At 33.5% G+C, this 15,746-nt stretch overlaps 2 protein-coding genes across 3 annotated transcripts; one reads left to right on the forward strand and one right to left on the reverse strand.

The window, feature by feature from the left end:
• Positions 1–364: 364 nt before the first annotated feature.
• On the forward strand, positions 365–2,700 carry LOC131629388 (cytochrome c-2-like). The gene is made up of 3 exons (XM_058900177.1): positions 365–571; positions 1,524–1,657; positions 2,338–2,700. The coding sequence occupies exons 1-3, from the start codon at positions 460–462 to the stop codon at positions 2,434–2,436; spliced, it is 345 nt and encodes a 114-aa protein (XP_058756160.1). The 5' UTR covers positions 365–459; the 3' UTR covers positions 2,437–2,700.
• A 7,275-nt stretch (positions 2,701–9,975) lies between these two features.
• On the reverse strand, positions 9,976–12,788 carry LOC131629371 (probably inactive leucine-rich repeat receptor-like protein kinase At5g48380). Of its 2 annotated transcripts, none has more exons than XM_058900161.1 (3): positions 12,536–12,788; positions 11,322–12,290; positions 9,976–11,227 (listed from the first exon to the last, which is right to left on the reverse strand). In XM_058900161.1, the coding sequence occupies exons 2-3, from the start codon at positions 12,150–12,152 to the stop codon at positions 10,226–10,228; spliced, it is 1,833 nt and encodes a 610-aa protein (XP_058756144.1). In that variant the 5' UTR covers positions 12,153–12,290; positions 12,536–12,788; the 3' UTR covers positions 9,976–10,225. The 2 variants fall into 2 exon arrangements, with proteins under 2 accessions (XP_058756144.1, XP_058756145.1); XM_058900162.1 differs by having other exon boundaries at positions 12,629–12,785.
• Between the last annotated feature and the right edge of the window lie 2,958 nt (positions 12,789–15,746).

Genomic DNA, 15,746 nt, shown 5'->3' on the forward strand with positions numbered 1-15,746 from the left:
TTTAAGTGTCATAAAACTCTTCAACTAAGACAGTGGGTTGTTAAAATTAATTTTTTTTATTATATTTTCATTTATTTTCTCTTTTTAAATAACTTCAATCATACATTTAAAACGGAATGGAGAGAGTATAACTAAAAAAAAATTATAATATATTTTGACATATTTAATTGATTTAGAAATCAAACCTAAAATAGTTTCTATATATTTGATAATATTACCAAAAATAACTTTAATTATTGATATTAAAATAGCTGTTATTTCAACATTAATCTTTAAAAATAGACTTTTCAATAAGATAAAATAGAATATAATAAGTAAATAATGAAAAAGTGATTTGGGTGGTCTAGAAAGGCGGTGTTGGTTTTCAATAAGTTTCTCGGGTCCTCCAAAGTCCACATACCAGCATATTCTCAATTCTATTCTTTCGCCACACGCCGCTTGCTTCTCGAACTTTCTCCAATGGCCTCCTTCGATGAAGCTCCTCCCGGAAACCCCACCGCCGGCGACAAGATCTTCAGAACTAAGTGCGCTCAGTGCCACACCGTCGACAAAGGCGCCGGCCACAAACAAGGTTTATAATTTTTTTCTTCTTTTCTTCGTAAACTATCTCTCAGATCTGAATATTCTGTGCTGCTTTTTTGTGTTTTTTGTAGCTTTTAATTCTTATACGTTGCTTCTCTTATCACTATCATGTTTTTTGTTGTTGTTTATGATTTGTGTGCTTGGCTTGTTGTTGCAGATCATGCTAGAGTGTATTTTTTTTTTTCTCTAATTTTATGTATATTTGTTTGTAGAAAAAATTATCAAGTGTGTGTTTGGTTCCCGTTGTTATAGAATTTGATTTTATTGAATTGATTCCATTCCATGAAAATGAGTTGAATCTAAATTACTTTATGTTGGATTTATTCAAACAAAAGTGCCGAAGAATAAAATAAAGGCTACAAATCAATTGTAGAAGCATATGCTCTAAATTTTAGCATCTAGAATCAATTTTTGAGGAAAAATCGAAATCAATTTGGCTAGTGGTTTATTCTTTGTGTACACTTGTATGTTCTGAATGTTTAGATCAAATGACTGGTGTTTAGTCGTTAGATTTCTTGTTTTTGGGCTGATTAGGTTGATTGAACTAAGCCCACTATGCCGTTGGGTTTATGTTGTAACTTCCACTTGCGGTCCGGCCCAAATCGCCTAAATTGCGGCTTTGGGCTCGCCTTTATTACAGCCTCCAACACCTTTAGAGATATAGTCTATGTGTTCTGTTTATAAATGGGACAATCCTCTCTTTACAAGTCGGTTCAGTTTTGTCGTGATGAGTTAGATCCAACCCACGCATTGAGTTTATCATTTATGTTTAGTTTTATTTGTTCGCACACAATTTCTTAAGAGTACCTTTTTTCATTATGCTACAGCTAATATCTGATCTTACAATCTAAGCAATTTCCCTGTGCCTCTCCCTGAATAATTTTATTATGCAATAAAATTCTAACCACAAAATTGTTTGCTTTATTTGTTGCCAACCTTAGGACCCAATCTGAATGGTTTGTTTGGAAGACAATCTGGGACAACTCCTGGATACTCCTATTCCGCAGCTAACAAGAACAAGGCTGTGAATTGGGATGAGAAAACACTGTATGATTACTTGCTTAACCCCAAGAAGGTACAACATTTTGATTGTTATTTCAGTGTTTTTTTTAGATGACTTATAAATGTCTATGGGTCTGTTTGTTTCAGCTTTAAAAAAATGGATTTTTTCTTTGTATTTTTGAAAATAGATTTTTCAAAACTGTTTTTCAAAATATTACAAGTTTTTTTATATTCGTTTTTTCTAAAATGAAACACTAATTTTGACATCCTAGAACATAAACATAGATTATTGAAGACCAAAACTTAGTCAAAATCGTAATTTTTTCAAAAAGTTGAATTTCAAAAATGATTTTTATGAAAATCTATTTGAAATAGCTTCAAAATTAAGTGATTTTTTGAAATTTTGATATCCAAATTTTTTTCCCATAAATAGATGAAATACCTAAAATCATATTTTAAGAATAACTATTCAAACAAAATTTTCATTTGAAGCTTCTATAAAAAGTTTCTTTGTAAAAAAAAATTTCACAAAATTTTGTAACACTATAAAAATCATTTTTAAAAAAAGCCAAAACAAACGGGCCCACTGATTATCATTTCAGGATTTAGAATTTTTTTTAAAAGTGTCAAGTGGTTATTAATATTCATTTGATGCTTCTTTGTACATTATCATTTCAGGATTTAGAATTTTTTTTAAAAGTGTTGTTCGACCAAGTACGTCACTGATTTACTTGTTGTTTTGTTCTTGTGCAGTACATCCCGGGGACAAAGATGGTGTTTCCTGGTCTCAAGAAGCCCCAGGATCGTGCTGATCTTATTTCGTATCTGAAGCAGGCCACTGCATCAGAATAGAATTTCCGTATGATTTTCAAACATGGAGGTTTAATTTTCGCACATTTTATTGTGTGGTGCAAACCACTTATCTTGGCAAAAATAAAAGCAGACTTGATTAGTTTGCAGTGCTATTTTGTTCCTTTTGCATTGCATTGCTTCTTTAGGGTTGCAGTTGCGAATATTGGTTGTGGACTAATATTAAGACATTGGTTGTTGAAAGCTGAAACATTCTTATTAAATTTTACTTAAGTGGAAGCTTAATTTTGTTTTCATTTGTTGCAATTATCTTGTGTTTTTTAACTTTGAGTTTGCTTAATCGAATGCATTATAATGCAATTTCTTTCCTAATTTTTTTGCTGTTCATAAAGTCCAATTTTTTTCAGCTAAATATCTAAGATTGAAGTTCCTGCTATATGGGGATCGAGGGGGTTAGTTTGAATTTCAGACTAAGTGGGTATGTTGAGGTTTAATTATTGGATTATGATGCTCTTTAGAACCTTTAATTTTACTTCTGAATTTATCTCCAACTAAAGAAAACTTTTTGCAACTTCGTTGCCTTTTTAATCTTTGTGATTTAATGGGAATTTGAGCCAATTATATGATTGATTTTAAGTGTCAAACATGGCTCATGTTCTAACAAATGTTCTCAAGTGGCCACGAAATCCATCACCTATTTTAACTAATGAATCTATTTAAGCGCACATCAAAATTACCTATTTAAAGGAAAATCAAAATTTTCTGCTGTCAATTTAGTTATTACACTGCTTCGTTTTTTCTTGGTGCCTTTTAGTCCTCTCATTAATCCTGTAACTTTTGTTTTAACTACACACATTTCACACTACTAGCACACCCTATATTTGTGAGATGAGATTGTATTGGGAAATGTTTATTTTTCCTAGAGGGTATTGAGTGATTTTAGAGTGAGAGAGAGAGAGAGTGAGCAAGCTCAATAAGTTCCTATATCTATCATATAAGAAAAGGAATTTTCTTTATCCACCTCCTTACTTTCTTGGTCACCTCTGGTGAAATCTTCAAATTACCCCCTATTTCGGAAATGCATTTCCGAAAATGTGTTTTTTTTTTTTAAAAAAAAAAAGTGGTTTCAGAAATGTATTTCCGAAAACGTGTTTTTTTTATGAAAAAAACTGATTTTGGAAATGTACATCCGAAATAATGTTTTCTTTTAGAAAATAGGTGAATTCGGAAGTGCATCTCCAGATTCACCCCCCTTGGAAGAATTTGGAAATGTACTTCCGAAATAAGGTCTGGACAGAAAAAAAATAACAAACAACGATTCGATTTATTTAACGGATGAAAATTACATCGATCACGTTACATAAGATTAAAGTTACATATTGTTAAGCACGAGTAGATGGGGATGAGTCAACATTTTGATAACGTCGGCTCCCGATCTTTGAAGTTTCGTATCCAACTCGATCGGACCCTTCGAAGAAAATCGGTCGAAAGTTGTCCACAAAACCGCTAAATCTTCGTCGTTCTTGATCTCAAAAGGTGTGAACTCAACGTCTCCGTCGTCGTTAAGCGATGGCGAGCAGTACTCGAGCTTGACAACCTTATGATTTTTCGGATATTGCAATAGCGTGTTGAGCGACGTTATCAAGTTCGCAAACGGCGTGTCGCGCGAGAAGCGGAATTAAAACGACATCGGGTAGCCACTGGTGAAGTAGATGAATGCTAGGTGGGGGTAGGTTTATGTCATTTGTGTTTTGTGGTGTAAAATAGGTATTTTTTTCGACCGCTCTCTATTTTGCTCACGCTCTTGGCTCGTCATTTCTTCAAACTCCGCCATTCTTGAAATGAAAGGATCCGGTCAAGTCTCCGCCTCATTTGAATGATGTGCCGTCCATTGACAAGAAGTAGCCGGTATAGGACACCCCGGTTTCAAAAAAACTTGCACGAAGTGCCACGATCTTAGATACCTGATGCATATGATGCGGCTCGACGCATCCAATGGCGGTCGAATATGAAGTGGAAAGAATGTCTCACATAGTCCACATCTCGTCAAATCGACACACACCCGATCATATGCACTTGCTATTAGATGGTCCATATCGGGGAATGACATCCACTTCGAAACCGGAGCGATACCGGTAAGTGATGGAACAAGTGAATCATGAAGTTTCTCAAAGTTTTCTTGATTTTCATATAGTCGGGCGTAGATGTCCCGATGCGAAGTCAACTCCGAAAGAAGTTCCCGTCGAATTAAAGTGTGATTTTCTTCCCCTTTACCGAGCAAACCCGCAACGGCCCGATATCCACAATTGCCGTCGCCTCCAACATCAACTATGTTATCGATATATTTGTGCATAAAAAGTGGCATCTCATCAATGTAGTTAATGGGTATTTTTTGATCGGCGGTGTGCGAGGCGGTTTCGAAATATGGGCTCCTTTGTTATCACTACACTTGGACTTTGGTGTCGGTGAATCCGGGAACAATGCATCAACATGTTCAAAGTAGGAAAGATATTGTTTGGTTGATGTGTCTTCTTGGGTATTTTTCGGCTTTTTTCGGTGCACCTTTCGTTTTAACCGGTTGAGATGACGATTTCAAATCGGTGGTCTTCGAAAATGCAATTTTTCGTAATTGTTCTTTTATGTGCATTTTCATTGTGTCATCCGCTTTAGCAAACTTATCCATTATCACTTCCAACTCGTCGGAGATGGTGATTTTGGAATCATTTTCTTTCGGCGGACCAAAATCATCAAAACGAAGCTTCTTCCAATGGTCGATTACCTCATTCATGCGTATCGGTGAATTCAACTTCATTTTTTTTGAAAGTATACAAGCACATGGAAGGCCGCATGTCTTTCTAATGGTGCACCCACATTTAGAACTATCCGGACCCGTTGTCTCCGCCCGTTTCGCTTCATGAAACATAAAATTCAAACCCAAACGGGTATGTTGTAAATCAATTGGGAGAATAGAATTTGGCCCTTAAATCGATGTTCCATAACCGTCTTGCTCCGATCGAACGATGTTTGAATTTCATTGTATTGATTTTGGAGCATTTGGTTCACGGTGTCCCATCCCCGACACAAATCTCCCTTGCTATCACCCAACCACCTCTTCAAGACCGCATGTACGGATTCAACTCGGTTAGTCGTGGTGCAACCAAGACGTCTTACTCGATCCGTCCAAGCACAAAAAACTTTTTCCTTTACTTTGTCAAGGATGGTGGATTCGACATAATGACAAAAAGTCTTAATGGAAATGCACAAAGTCCTAAAGTGTACCAATTTCTCGGTATACACCTCTTCGGAGTGTGCATCTAAAATTTTCTTCCATGCGGCCATAATTCTATCCACCACAACACCGGCTTTGTTAACTTTACCGTTTTCATCCGGCCTATCTTTTGTCCCAACCGCGGGTTTGATCTTACTTCTCACGTTGCAAGTTATGTGATACCGGCAAAGTAATGCGGTCGATGTCGGGAAGAAGATATCAACCGCATTCATCAAAGCATTGTCCCGATCGGTTATCTTTTGATCAACCAACAAAGACTTGCATATTCCCAAAGCCCATGTAAAGTTATCTTCTTTTTCACACTCCAAAAAAGCAAACCCGACCGAATATGTCTTTACCGTCGAGGTCACACCGACAATCTCTAGAAGAGGAAGCCTATACTTGTTGGTCTTGTACATCGAATCCATCACAAGAACGGTTGGAAATGTGTTGAACAATTTGATACTTTCGGGATGAGTCCAAAAAATGTCACGCACCGTAACTTTGTCCTCGGACGTTCGGAAGCTTGACACATATTGGTTATCGCCTAATAGTTTCAAAAGTTGTTGCATATCCGACCGAGGGCCCATTTTCAAGACTTTAAGATTGTGTCGTTCATTGTAAACTTGCTTGATATTTGAAACGCTATCTGGTTTTTTCCGCTTCAAATCGGCAAGTATGTTGCAAGGCGCCACTTTGACTACCGTTAAATCCGAAATCACATTCTTCTCTTCGCGGGGCAAACGACACGCCATTGGATGCCCGTGTAACTTGGCATCCAAGGCATGATTATGAATTCCACAAATGACGCTTAAACGCCACAAATCATCAACCCTCCGAGTCACGCGCAACTTAAACGGACACCCACACTTTCTCGATCCCGTGTCTTCGTGTTTTAACACCCGGTTTGTTTGTACATAACTCCCACCCGCTCGCAATTCAAAACGACAAAAGCTTTCCGTCTACTATTTCCATTGTCGGACCTTAAAATAACAATTCCAAATCCAAGTTTACTAGCTTCGTTACGAACCCAATCAAGCAATTGTTCATGACTACCGAAGCTCCGATCATTTGTAAATTGTTGTCGTATATCAACCGCATCGATCATAGATTTAACGTTGATAATCGGATCGTTATTAACGTTGACAACTTCCGGAACTACTACGTCATCGTCGACAATGTTGTCTGGATGCACCATACCTAACATATGCAAAAATTAGCAAAATAGGCCAAAACTGTTTTTTTTACTGCCAGGACTTATTTCGGAAGTACATTTCCGAAATTTGTTAGGTAACTTATTTCGGAAATGTACTTCCGAACCATTGCAGTTTTCAGCACAAATTTCTTCAATCAATGTAGTGAAATAGGGGATGAAATGAGAGATGTTTACCTCAAATTGTAGCTTTCTATGCTCCCTTTAACGTGATCAACGGTTTGAAACTTGATTTTGAGACGAAAAATGGATTGAGATTGATTGAGTTTTGGAGAGGGTTTGGAGGAGTTTTGGAGAAAAATGATGAAATATGAAAGAGGGAAAATTGTATATGCAGATTTATTTTTGGAAATGAACTTTCGAAATATTACCTGATTGTAAAAAACAACGTATTTTTTGAATTTTCATGCATTTCGGAAATGCATCTCCGAAAACACCAAAAATTGGTGTTTTCGGAAATACATTTCCAAAGTCTAAAAAAATCTAAAAAAAATTACTTCGGAGATGCATCTCCGAAGCAGGGGGAAATGGAGAATTTCGCTGGAGTAACCCCCATAGGGAGGTGGGTAAAAAAATTTTTTAAGAAAATTTAATGTTCTTGAAATTTCAATTTTGCCCTTCTAGCCAATTAGCCCATCCACTTGTACAACCTTAGCAACCAGCTTTTCCATTTTGTTTATTCAACACATACTTATTTTTCCTTCTACCAATACAAATATTTAATACTCATTTAATGCATTCTAACTACTCTGATTTCTTTTGCTTCATTTAATGCATTCTGACCACTCTTTTTCTCATTTTTCTATTCTTTCTCCCATTATATCAACAATCTTTTCTCACATTTCTTTTCCTTCCTCAAACAATCTCTTATCTCACATCTCTTTTCTCTTGCCTCTTATTTTATTTCTATTTTTTAATTTTTTTTATGGTGTTGATGTTTTATTATGGTTAAAGATGGAGGAAGAAAGGTTTGTTTAAAAGTGTTCACCGATACATATGTTGTCTTTTTTGTTGATGAGGCGTTATCGTTAGGTATGTTTTGTTCTATTTAATCGCATACATACTTATGAAATATTCCAAAACCAAATTAAAATCAAGGTGAATCAATACAATTAATAGGTATATATAAAATCAAGGTGGATCAAAATTTCCTAAACAATTTTAAAGTTAAAAATTATTTTACTAACTTATATAAATTAAAAACATTTTAATTTCACAAGTAAATTTTGAATTATATGGAATTAAATATAAAGTTTATTTATTAAATAAAATTAAGACAATTTTTTTAATTTTTTAAACTAAATGTAAAAATTATAATTCATTTTTAATTATGAAAAATAATTTTTTTTTATCATAATTCATTATGAAAAATAATTTTATTATTATTATTATTATTATTATTATTATTATTATTATTATCATTAGTCTTACTTATCTCTTTCAATATTATTATCAACCGTAAAAACATGAATTGAAATTATTCATAACTACATTTTAATGGTTGAAATTATTTTAATTTTTTTAATTACAATTATTTTAAATTTTAAAATATGAATCAGAATAGAAATATATAATTATTATTATTCATAACTCATAAATTATATCAAAATATATAATTATTATTATTCATTACTTATAAATTATATCAAATTTATGATATGTGAATTAATTAATATCCCAAAATTTTTAATTTTTTGGATTTTTAAATTTTGTTGGTTTTTTTTGAGATACATCTCCGAATTAATCAAAATCTCAATTTTTGGGATTTTTCGGAGATACATCTCGAAGTCTGAAAAAATTTTAAAAAAAAGATACATCTCCGAAGCAGGGGCATTTTGGGATTTTTCGCTGGGGTCACCCCATAGGAAGGTGATAAAGAAATTTTCTTAGGGATTTCCAACACTAAGAAGGAAAAAATAAACTAAGATAAAAGAAATCAATTTCATTTTACTTTTTGATAATTTGTTATTAGTAACTAAAAGATTAAATTAGATTAAAGCCAATGAGATTGAAGATAGCATTACTGATTAAGTTTTGATTAAGTTTCTACAGGCAATAGTTCTTGCGTTTAGTTAGCGTATTTACGAATTCAGATATTAGGTTTGATATTTATCACATGAATTTGAATCCAACTGTGAGTGTAACCTATAAAAAGAGATTAAATTAAATTATTTATGAAAAATAAAATTGAGTAAAATGATTGGAAGTGACAGTAAAATATTGGAAATCACAAACAGTATAATTCAATATCATTTTTTTTTATTTTAAAATATATTAAAATTTAGTACCAATATCTACCAAAGAATTAAAAAAAAAATACAAACTTTATAAACCAGTTAGACCTATGAAATCTCTTCTGTATGAACAAAAACAATTAAACACAGACAATTAATTTAGGGTTGTTTACGGTTGTAACTATCATTGACATTTGTGAATCTATTAGTACCATTATCCGTAATTCAGTAAATTTTCTCCTACTTGATGATAGTGCTATTTCCTTGCTGTACTTCACATCAATTAATTCGCTCACCCCATCATTATAACATCATTTTCATTTCAACCAAATCATTATGGTATGAAAGTTTTTTTCCCTCATTTTTAAAATCACAATTTTGACCTTCTTTTGAGTTTTTGCTGAAAAAGAGGCAAAAATAAAGACTGATTTTGCAGAAGAAAAAAAATAAAATAGGGGATAAAAATTGCACGGATCAAAATAAAAGAAGAAGATAAAATAGAGGGACTAAAATTGTAATTAAGTCTATAACTTTTAATTATAATTTTATATAAAAATTTGTTTGTTTATTGAAAAAATAAAAATTGTTTCTTATAATAATCTAGAATAAGAAACCAAATATGACATTAACACATAAACGCCTTTTCTCATAGGTGTATGTGCTACATAGTTTATGAATCTCTAAAAAAATTCTTAGTGTTATTATAGAATGAGAACTAAAATTCAACAAATTCTATTAGAAACTAAATTTATAAAATTTCCAAAATTGCTTACATGAAAGTCATATCATGATGATCCTCCTATGATTTTCAGCAACATAATGTGAAAATCAAAAATCAAACATAATGTCATAAGTTCCCACCAACATAACGATCAAACAAACAACATAGAGGGAGAACAGAACATTGAACAAAATAAGGCTTATATCAAAGTCACCTACCTATATATAAATGAACAATCATGATTAATCATGTTTCAACCGCATCAAGACCATAACATTTATATATACTAACACATTAACATTATAACATTTATTTCAGAACCACAGAGAAAGAGATAATTTTACAAATTAAAATTTGATTGCATACACAATTATATGTCAAATACCTTTTCAATTTTACGCCTCGCGCGCTACGATAAGTTCTTCCAACTTACCAGCATCACCATTTTCTGTAAGCACCATTATCTCATCCTCGGTAGCAAAATTATATTTACTTCCAATCTCTCTTAGAAACTGGTATACTTCGAACATCGTCGGCCTCTCCTTTGCAGTTGAAGTAACACAGTTGCAAGCAACCTTAAGAAACTGAAAAAGTTCATGATCAACACCTTTTCCGATTAGTGATTCATCGATTGTGTCTTTTAGGCTTGCGTTGACTGATTGCTGCATGATCCATTCTACCAAATTTCCTTTAAAAGTTTCTGGAGCTTTTGAAATATGTGTAGGTCTTTCGCCAGTTACCAGCTCGAGAAGCACAGTTCCAAAGCTGTAAACATCACCCTTAGGTGTAGCCACCAGAGTTGTTGTATACTCGGGAGCAACGTAGCCTAAATCACCAAACTCGCCGTTTACAAAAGTACTCAAATGAGTATCGATCGGGTTCATTAATCTGGCAAGACCGAAATCTGATATTTTAGGCTCGAAATTTGCATCCAACAAGATGCACTTAGAGCTTATGTTTCGGTGAATGATCCGCGGATTGCAGTTGTGATGAAGCCATGCGAATCCTTTGGCTGCTCCGATTGCGATTTTGAGCCGTGTAGACCACTCCATAGTGCATTCGCCAGTTTCAGGATGTAGTTGGTTGTGAAGAGTACCGTTTGGCATATTTTTATAGACCAAAAATCTCTCCTTTTTGGCGAGGCAAAAACCTAAGAGAGGAACCAAGTTTCGATGTCGCACTGTTCCTAGTGTAGCCATCTCAGCCGTAAACTCTTGCTCCGAGTGTTGAGATTCCAACAATCTCTTAACCATGAGTGATGTGCCGTCAACGAGGACAGCTCTGTAAACAGTTCCTGATCTTCCAGTCCCAATGACATTGCTTTTGCTGAAGTTATTCGTAGCCTTCATGAGATCACTCAAGCTCATTTTTGAAATCGACTTCTCAAACATTGAAACCTGATAAGAAATTCAAAACAATTACGCATAATGGTTATGAACGCTATTCTTAATCTATCTAAGAACAAACAAGCCATGCATCAATTTAACCTACCTTAATTTTTTTGGTTCCCTTTAGGATTCTCGCCCACTTGTTTTCTTCAGGATCTTCTTCCTTTTTCCTGCGCGAAAGACTGCGCAGATAGAAAAGCATTCCAACCCCCACTCCTAATGCTGCAAGAGTCACACCACCAGCAGCTGCTCCCGCTATAACTGCAGTGTTAGTCTTCGAAGACCCGCTGCAAGCAACCAACGGAGCGCCGCAGAGTGCTGAATTATTTGCATAATCATCTTTTGTAACTATACCTTCCCTAAAATTCGGAACTTGTCCTGACAAAAGATTATTCGAAACACTAAACGTCTTAATCCTTGTCAGTGAAGCAAATTGCGGAGGAATTTGACCGGTGAGTTGGTTTTGGTCGAGTTTAAGACTATTAAGATAGGAACAATTACTAAGCGACACAGGAATCTCCCCCGTAAAATCATTCGAAGACAGATCAAGAGAAACCACATATTGAACAAGGCTAGATATATCATTTGGAATGCTTTTCGAGAGACTGTTCAACGAAAGATCCAATCCTGTTAAGCTCGAGCAATTCTTAATGCCGCGAGGAAACTCTCCCTTAAGTCCCATATTCGAAAGTTTGAGATTCAAAACCCTACTTTCATCAGGATGCCAACATTCAACACCAGTGAACTTGCAAATAAACCCTTCAGTTCTATTGTTGAAATTCCAAGATTGCAAGTAATTGTTTGGGTCTTTAAGTGTTGCTTTCACTTTTTTCAAGCATAATATGTCACTCTCAGTACCATAGCTCATGATGAAACAACTAATCAGCAGAAAGAAATTAACAGTAACAGAAGCACTACTCAAAACCATCTTCATCAAAATCCAAAATCACAGAGAAAAAAGCCAAGAACAAGTTATCTAAATGCTTCACTGATTCTAATAAAATCCGCAGCAAAAATCATAGAATCCATAGCATAGCACAGCACTATATTGAAATCCTCATAAGAACATACCCTAAAAAAACAAAATCAATAACCAGCATCAACTCAATTCAGCAGATTACTACAACAACCAAATCAATCATAGACTAAAAGGCACAAAAAAAGAAACAATTTTTTTCTCTTTCACACCAAAAAAAAAAAAAACTCTTTTTAGAAACCCAGTAAAGTTTCCTTTGGCATGAATCAAAAGAAGCAAAAACTAAAACAACCCAGATTCAAAATCACATGAATTTTATATAAGGGTATTCAAAAACTCACCTGGGTTATTAGAAAAATCCAATTTTAGAAACAAAAAAGGGTTACTTGTGTAGAATAAAAATTTATGAGAGTGTTTGAGGAAGATGTGAATACCGAGTAAAATGATTTGATATTTGGAAGATGATGTGATGAGAGACAGGACAATAGACCGGGAAGACTTGGAACAGGTTTGTTTGACTACGTTACTCGCTTTTGCTGAAAATCAGGGGCCACTATTGTCCCAATCCCAACCCCAAGAAACTCAATGTTTTACAGTTTTCTTTTACCTTTAGCTTTAACTAAAAATCAAGTTCTTTAATTATCAAAATTTCAGTTAAATGCATTTCCGTTGATTTTTGTCATGCAAATAATATTGAATGAAATAAATGATTGCATTTTACTTGAAATGTTAAATGACTGCATTTTACTTGAAATGTTGCTATTTTAAGAATAATATTGTTTTGGACCCTTTTAGTCCATAAAATAGTCATCAATATGACAATATTAGTTGGTTATCTCTTCTTCATAACTCCATAAAATAAATAGGTAAATTGTTCAGAGTGTGCTTGAAAAATTAGTAAATTTCATCATTTAACTTTTGTCTTTGAATGTGTTATAGAATCAAATATGTAGAACACTTGATACTATAATGTGTAGAACAATTTGAAATCGTCTATGTAGGAAAATGATCATTTCTACTAGCATCACTTGACCACTCATATCTCAAATCTAAATGATCATTTGTATTCAGGTGAAAGGACATGAACATATACCCCAAGAGAAAGAAAATGATCACTTATAACAAGGTGGACCATTTGTTTCAAGGTTAATACGACCATCTACACTTCAAGGCAAGAAGGATCATCTCTACTTAGATAGTCATGATCATCCACACTCAGCGCTAGTGACTCTACCTTTTCCTAGATGAAGAAATTACGACTTGTAATTGATGATCAATCATCCTTACCAATCATTTAGCCGTTGGGAATTAAGTGAATTCGCTATTTCTCTACTTTCATCTTTATTCTTGTTTGTTTGTGGTTTGGATACACTTAGTTGGTAGATTAATTATTGTTTGAGGTAGTTTGGTTGTCAATGTTGTCCAACATATTATATTTTTTGAATCCACCATGAAAAAGGTCTAAATTTACAATTGAGCATTATGAGTTCTAAGTGAGATATCAAAAAAAATTCGAAACGGTGATTTTGAGTTGTGGAAAGTGAATATGCAAACAATTTAGAATCAGCAAAAGTGTGCAGAATCAATGAAAGATGGGGTATAGATGTCGATAAATCGAGCACAAGGAGAGAATGTCAATATGTTTGATAAGGCCATGAGTGTCATTATCTCGTGCCTCAGATACAAAGTATTGAGGAAAGTCGCAATTGAGAAAATCATGCTAGAAATATGGGTCAAACGTGAATCTTTATATATGACCAAATTGTTGGTTCATTGATTAGGTCAGAAGCAACAATTCCATTTATTTCAAATGGTATTAAACAAATACATTTTGGAGGAATGAATGATATTTCACAAAATTATTAATGACTTATAATATATTGAGGTAAAACTTAATGACGAGAACAAGGCTCTACTTTATTTAGCTAATTACTTACTTCGTTTGAGCATTTTAAGGATGTCTTTCTTTAATGTGAGAAAAATATTATTACCTTAAAGGAGGTTCAATCGACAATTAGAACCAATGAACATATAAAGCTTAAAGACTTGAAGGTTGAAGACAGCAGAGAAGGCTTGAATGTTTCAAGAAGAATGAATGCCAATAGAAAAAAAATAAAAGGATAAGGAATCTAGATCTAAGACCAAGTCAAAGTTTAAGTGGTCTGACAAATAAAAATAAAAATGTTTCATTTGTTATAAAATCTTCCATTTTAAGAAGAATTGTTTCGAGAGGTGGAACTAGGGAGATTTCGATCAAATTGTGGTTGTTTATATGAGGATAGTTACAAGAGTGATGTACTAGTGGTAACAGGTTCAGAGATAGAGAAGAGTTGGGTCATTGACTCTGGATGTTCTTATCGCATGTGTCAAAGGAAAGAATATTTTGAGACTTTGGAGTTAAAAGAAGGTGGAGCCTTCAACTCATTAAAAGTAAGGATAGCAAGGTTTATGGCATTGAGACCGTTCAATTCACGATGTTTTATAATTGAGTTTCTTTTATGCAGCGTCAGGTATGTTCCCAAACGAAAAAAATGTGTCGATAAATATGTCTGATGATTTAGTCTATTGCACTAAAATTTAACTTGATATGTTGAAGATTTCACAAGTTACATTGATAGGTCCAAAATGTGTAGTTTGTATGTTTTAGATGGTTTCATTGTTATTGGTAATTTATCATTATCTAATCAAGACTTTCATAATGAAACAAAATTATGACATTTGAGATTAAAATGTGTTAGTAAAAAAGGTTTGGATGAATTAGTTAAACAAGGTTCACCAGGTAATTAAAAATTGAATAAAAAATTAAAATTTTGTAATCGTTAGATACTAAGAAAATAACATATAGTGAAGTTTGGAAGTGTTATGAATAATTCTAATCAATCGTTTGAGTATTTTCACTTGGAACTTTAGGATATGATAAGGTTGAAAACTCATAATAATGATTTCTATTTTCTCCACTCAATCTTAACCACTTTTCGATTGTTCGAATAGTGCAAGAATTTCTCTAGTTTGGATTTTAAATCTATAAGAGCGATGTCCTCTGTGACCCTAAATTTAAAATGAGACCTCATGTTGTTGAAGTGAAAAAAAAGTGATATACCAATATTTTTCCATTCTAGTGTGTTTTTTTAATAACATATTAGGCATATTCGTAAAAGTTGTAAATCAATTTGGATCATACAAAAACAATCTTGTCTCGGGGTTTTGTCTGAATTTTAATTTTCAGATTCACCCTATTATGTTTAAAATAACACAAAAAAAAAAGGATTTGTCCAAATATTGAAATTCAAAGTCATCCCATTTTTATAACATATATGGGGTTTCTCTAGAGTTTGAAATTATGATCACTCTTATAGAGGCCAGAGTTTGAAATTATGATCACTCTTATAGAGGCCAATGTCCAGAACATGTGTTTAACGTACGGAACATGTGTTTAACATACAGACAAAACTAATTTTATAACATACAAATTTTAAATCCAATATTTATACAAATAATGTTAGATATACATTAAAACATATCAAAATGTATCCGAATTACATCGGTGAAAAT

Source organism: Vicia villosa, unplaced genomic scaffold (assembly GCF_029867415.1).
Source record: "Vicia villosa cultivar HV-30 ecotype Madison, WI unplaced genomic scaffold, Vvil1.0 ctg.000561F_1_1, whole genome shotgun sequence".
Taxonomy (NCBI): Eukaryota; Viridiplantae; Streptophyta; class Magnoliopsida; order Fabales; family Fabaceae; genus Vicia; species Vicia villosa.

What these genes read in the sequence shown, in the direction of transcription:
- LOC131629388 (XM_058900177.1), top strand. Translation starts at nt 460, where the DNA reads ATGGCCTCCTTCGATGAAGCTCCTCCCGGAAACCCCACCGCCGGCGAC. An exon ending in AGGCGCCGGCCACAAACAAG is followed by an intron (nt 572 to 1,523) that starts GTTTATAATTTT and finishes TGCCAACCTTAG; the next exon opens with GACCCAATCTGAATGGTTTG. An exon ending in ACTTGCTTAACCCCAAGAAG is followed by an intron (nt 1,658 to 2,337) that starts GTACAACATTTT and finishes GTTCTTGTGCAG; the next exon opens with TACATCCCGGGGACAAAGAT.
- LOC131629371 (XM_058900161.1), bottom strand. Translation starts at nt 12,152, where the DNA reads ATGAAGATGGTTTTGAGTAGTGCTTCTGTTACTGTTAATTTCTTTCTG. An exon ending in AGGGAACCAAAAAAATTAAG is followed by an intron (nt 11,228 to 11,321) that starts GTAGGTTAAATT and finishes ATTTCTTATCAG; the next exon opens with GTTTCAATGTTTGAGAAGTC.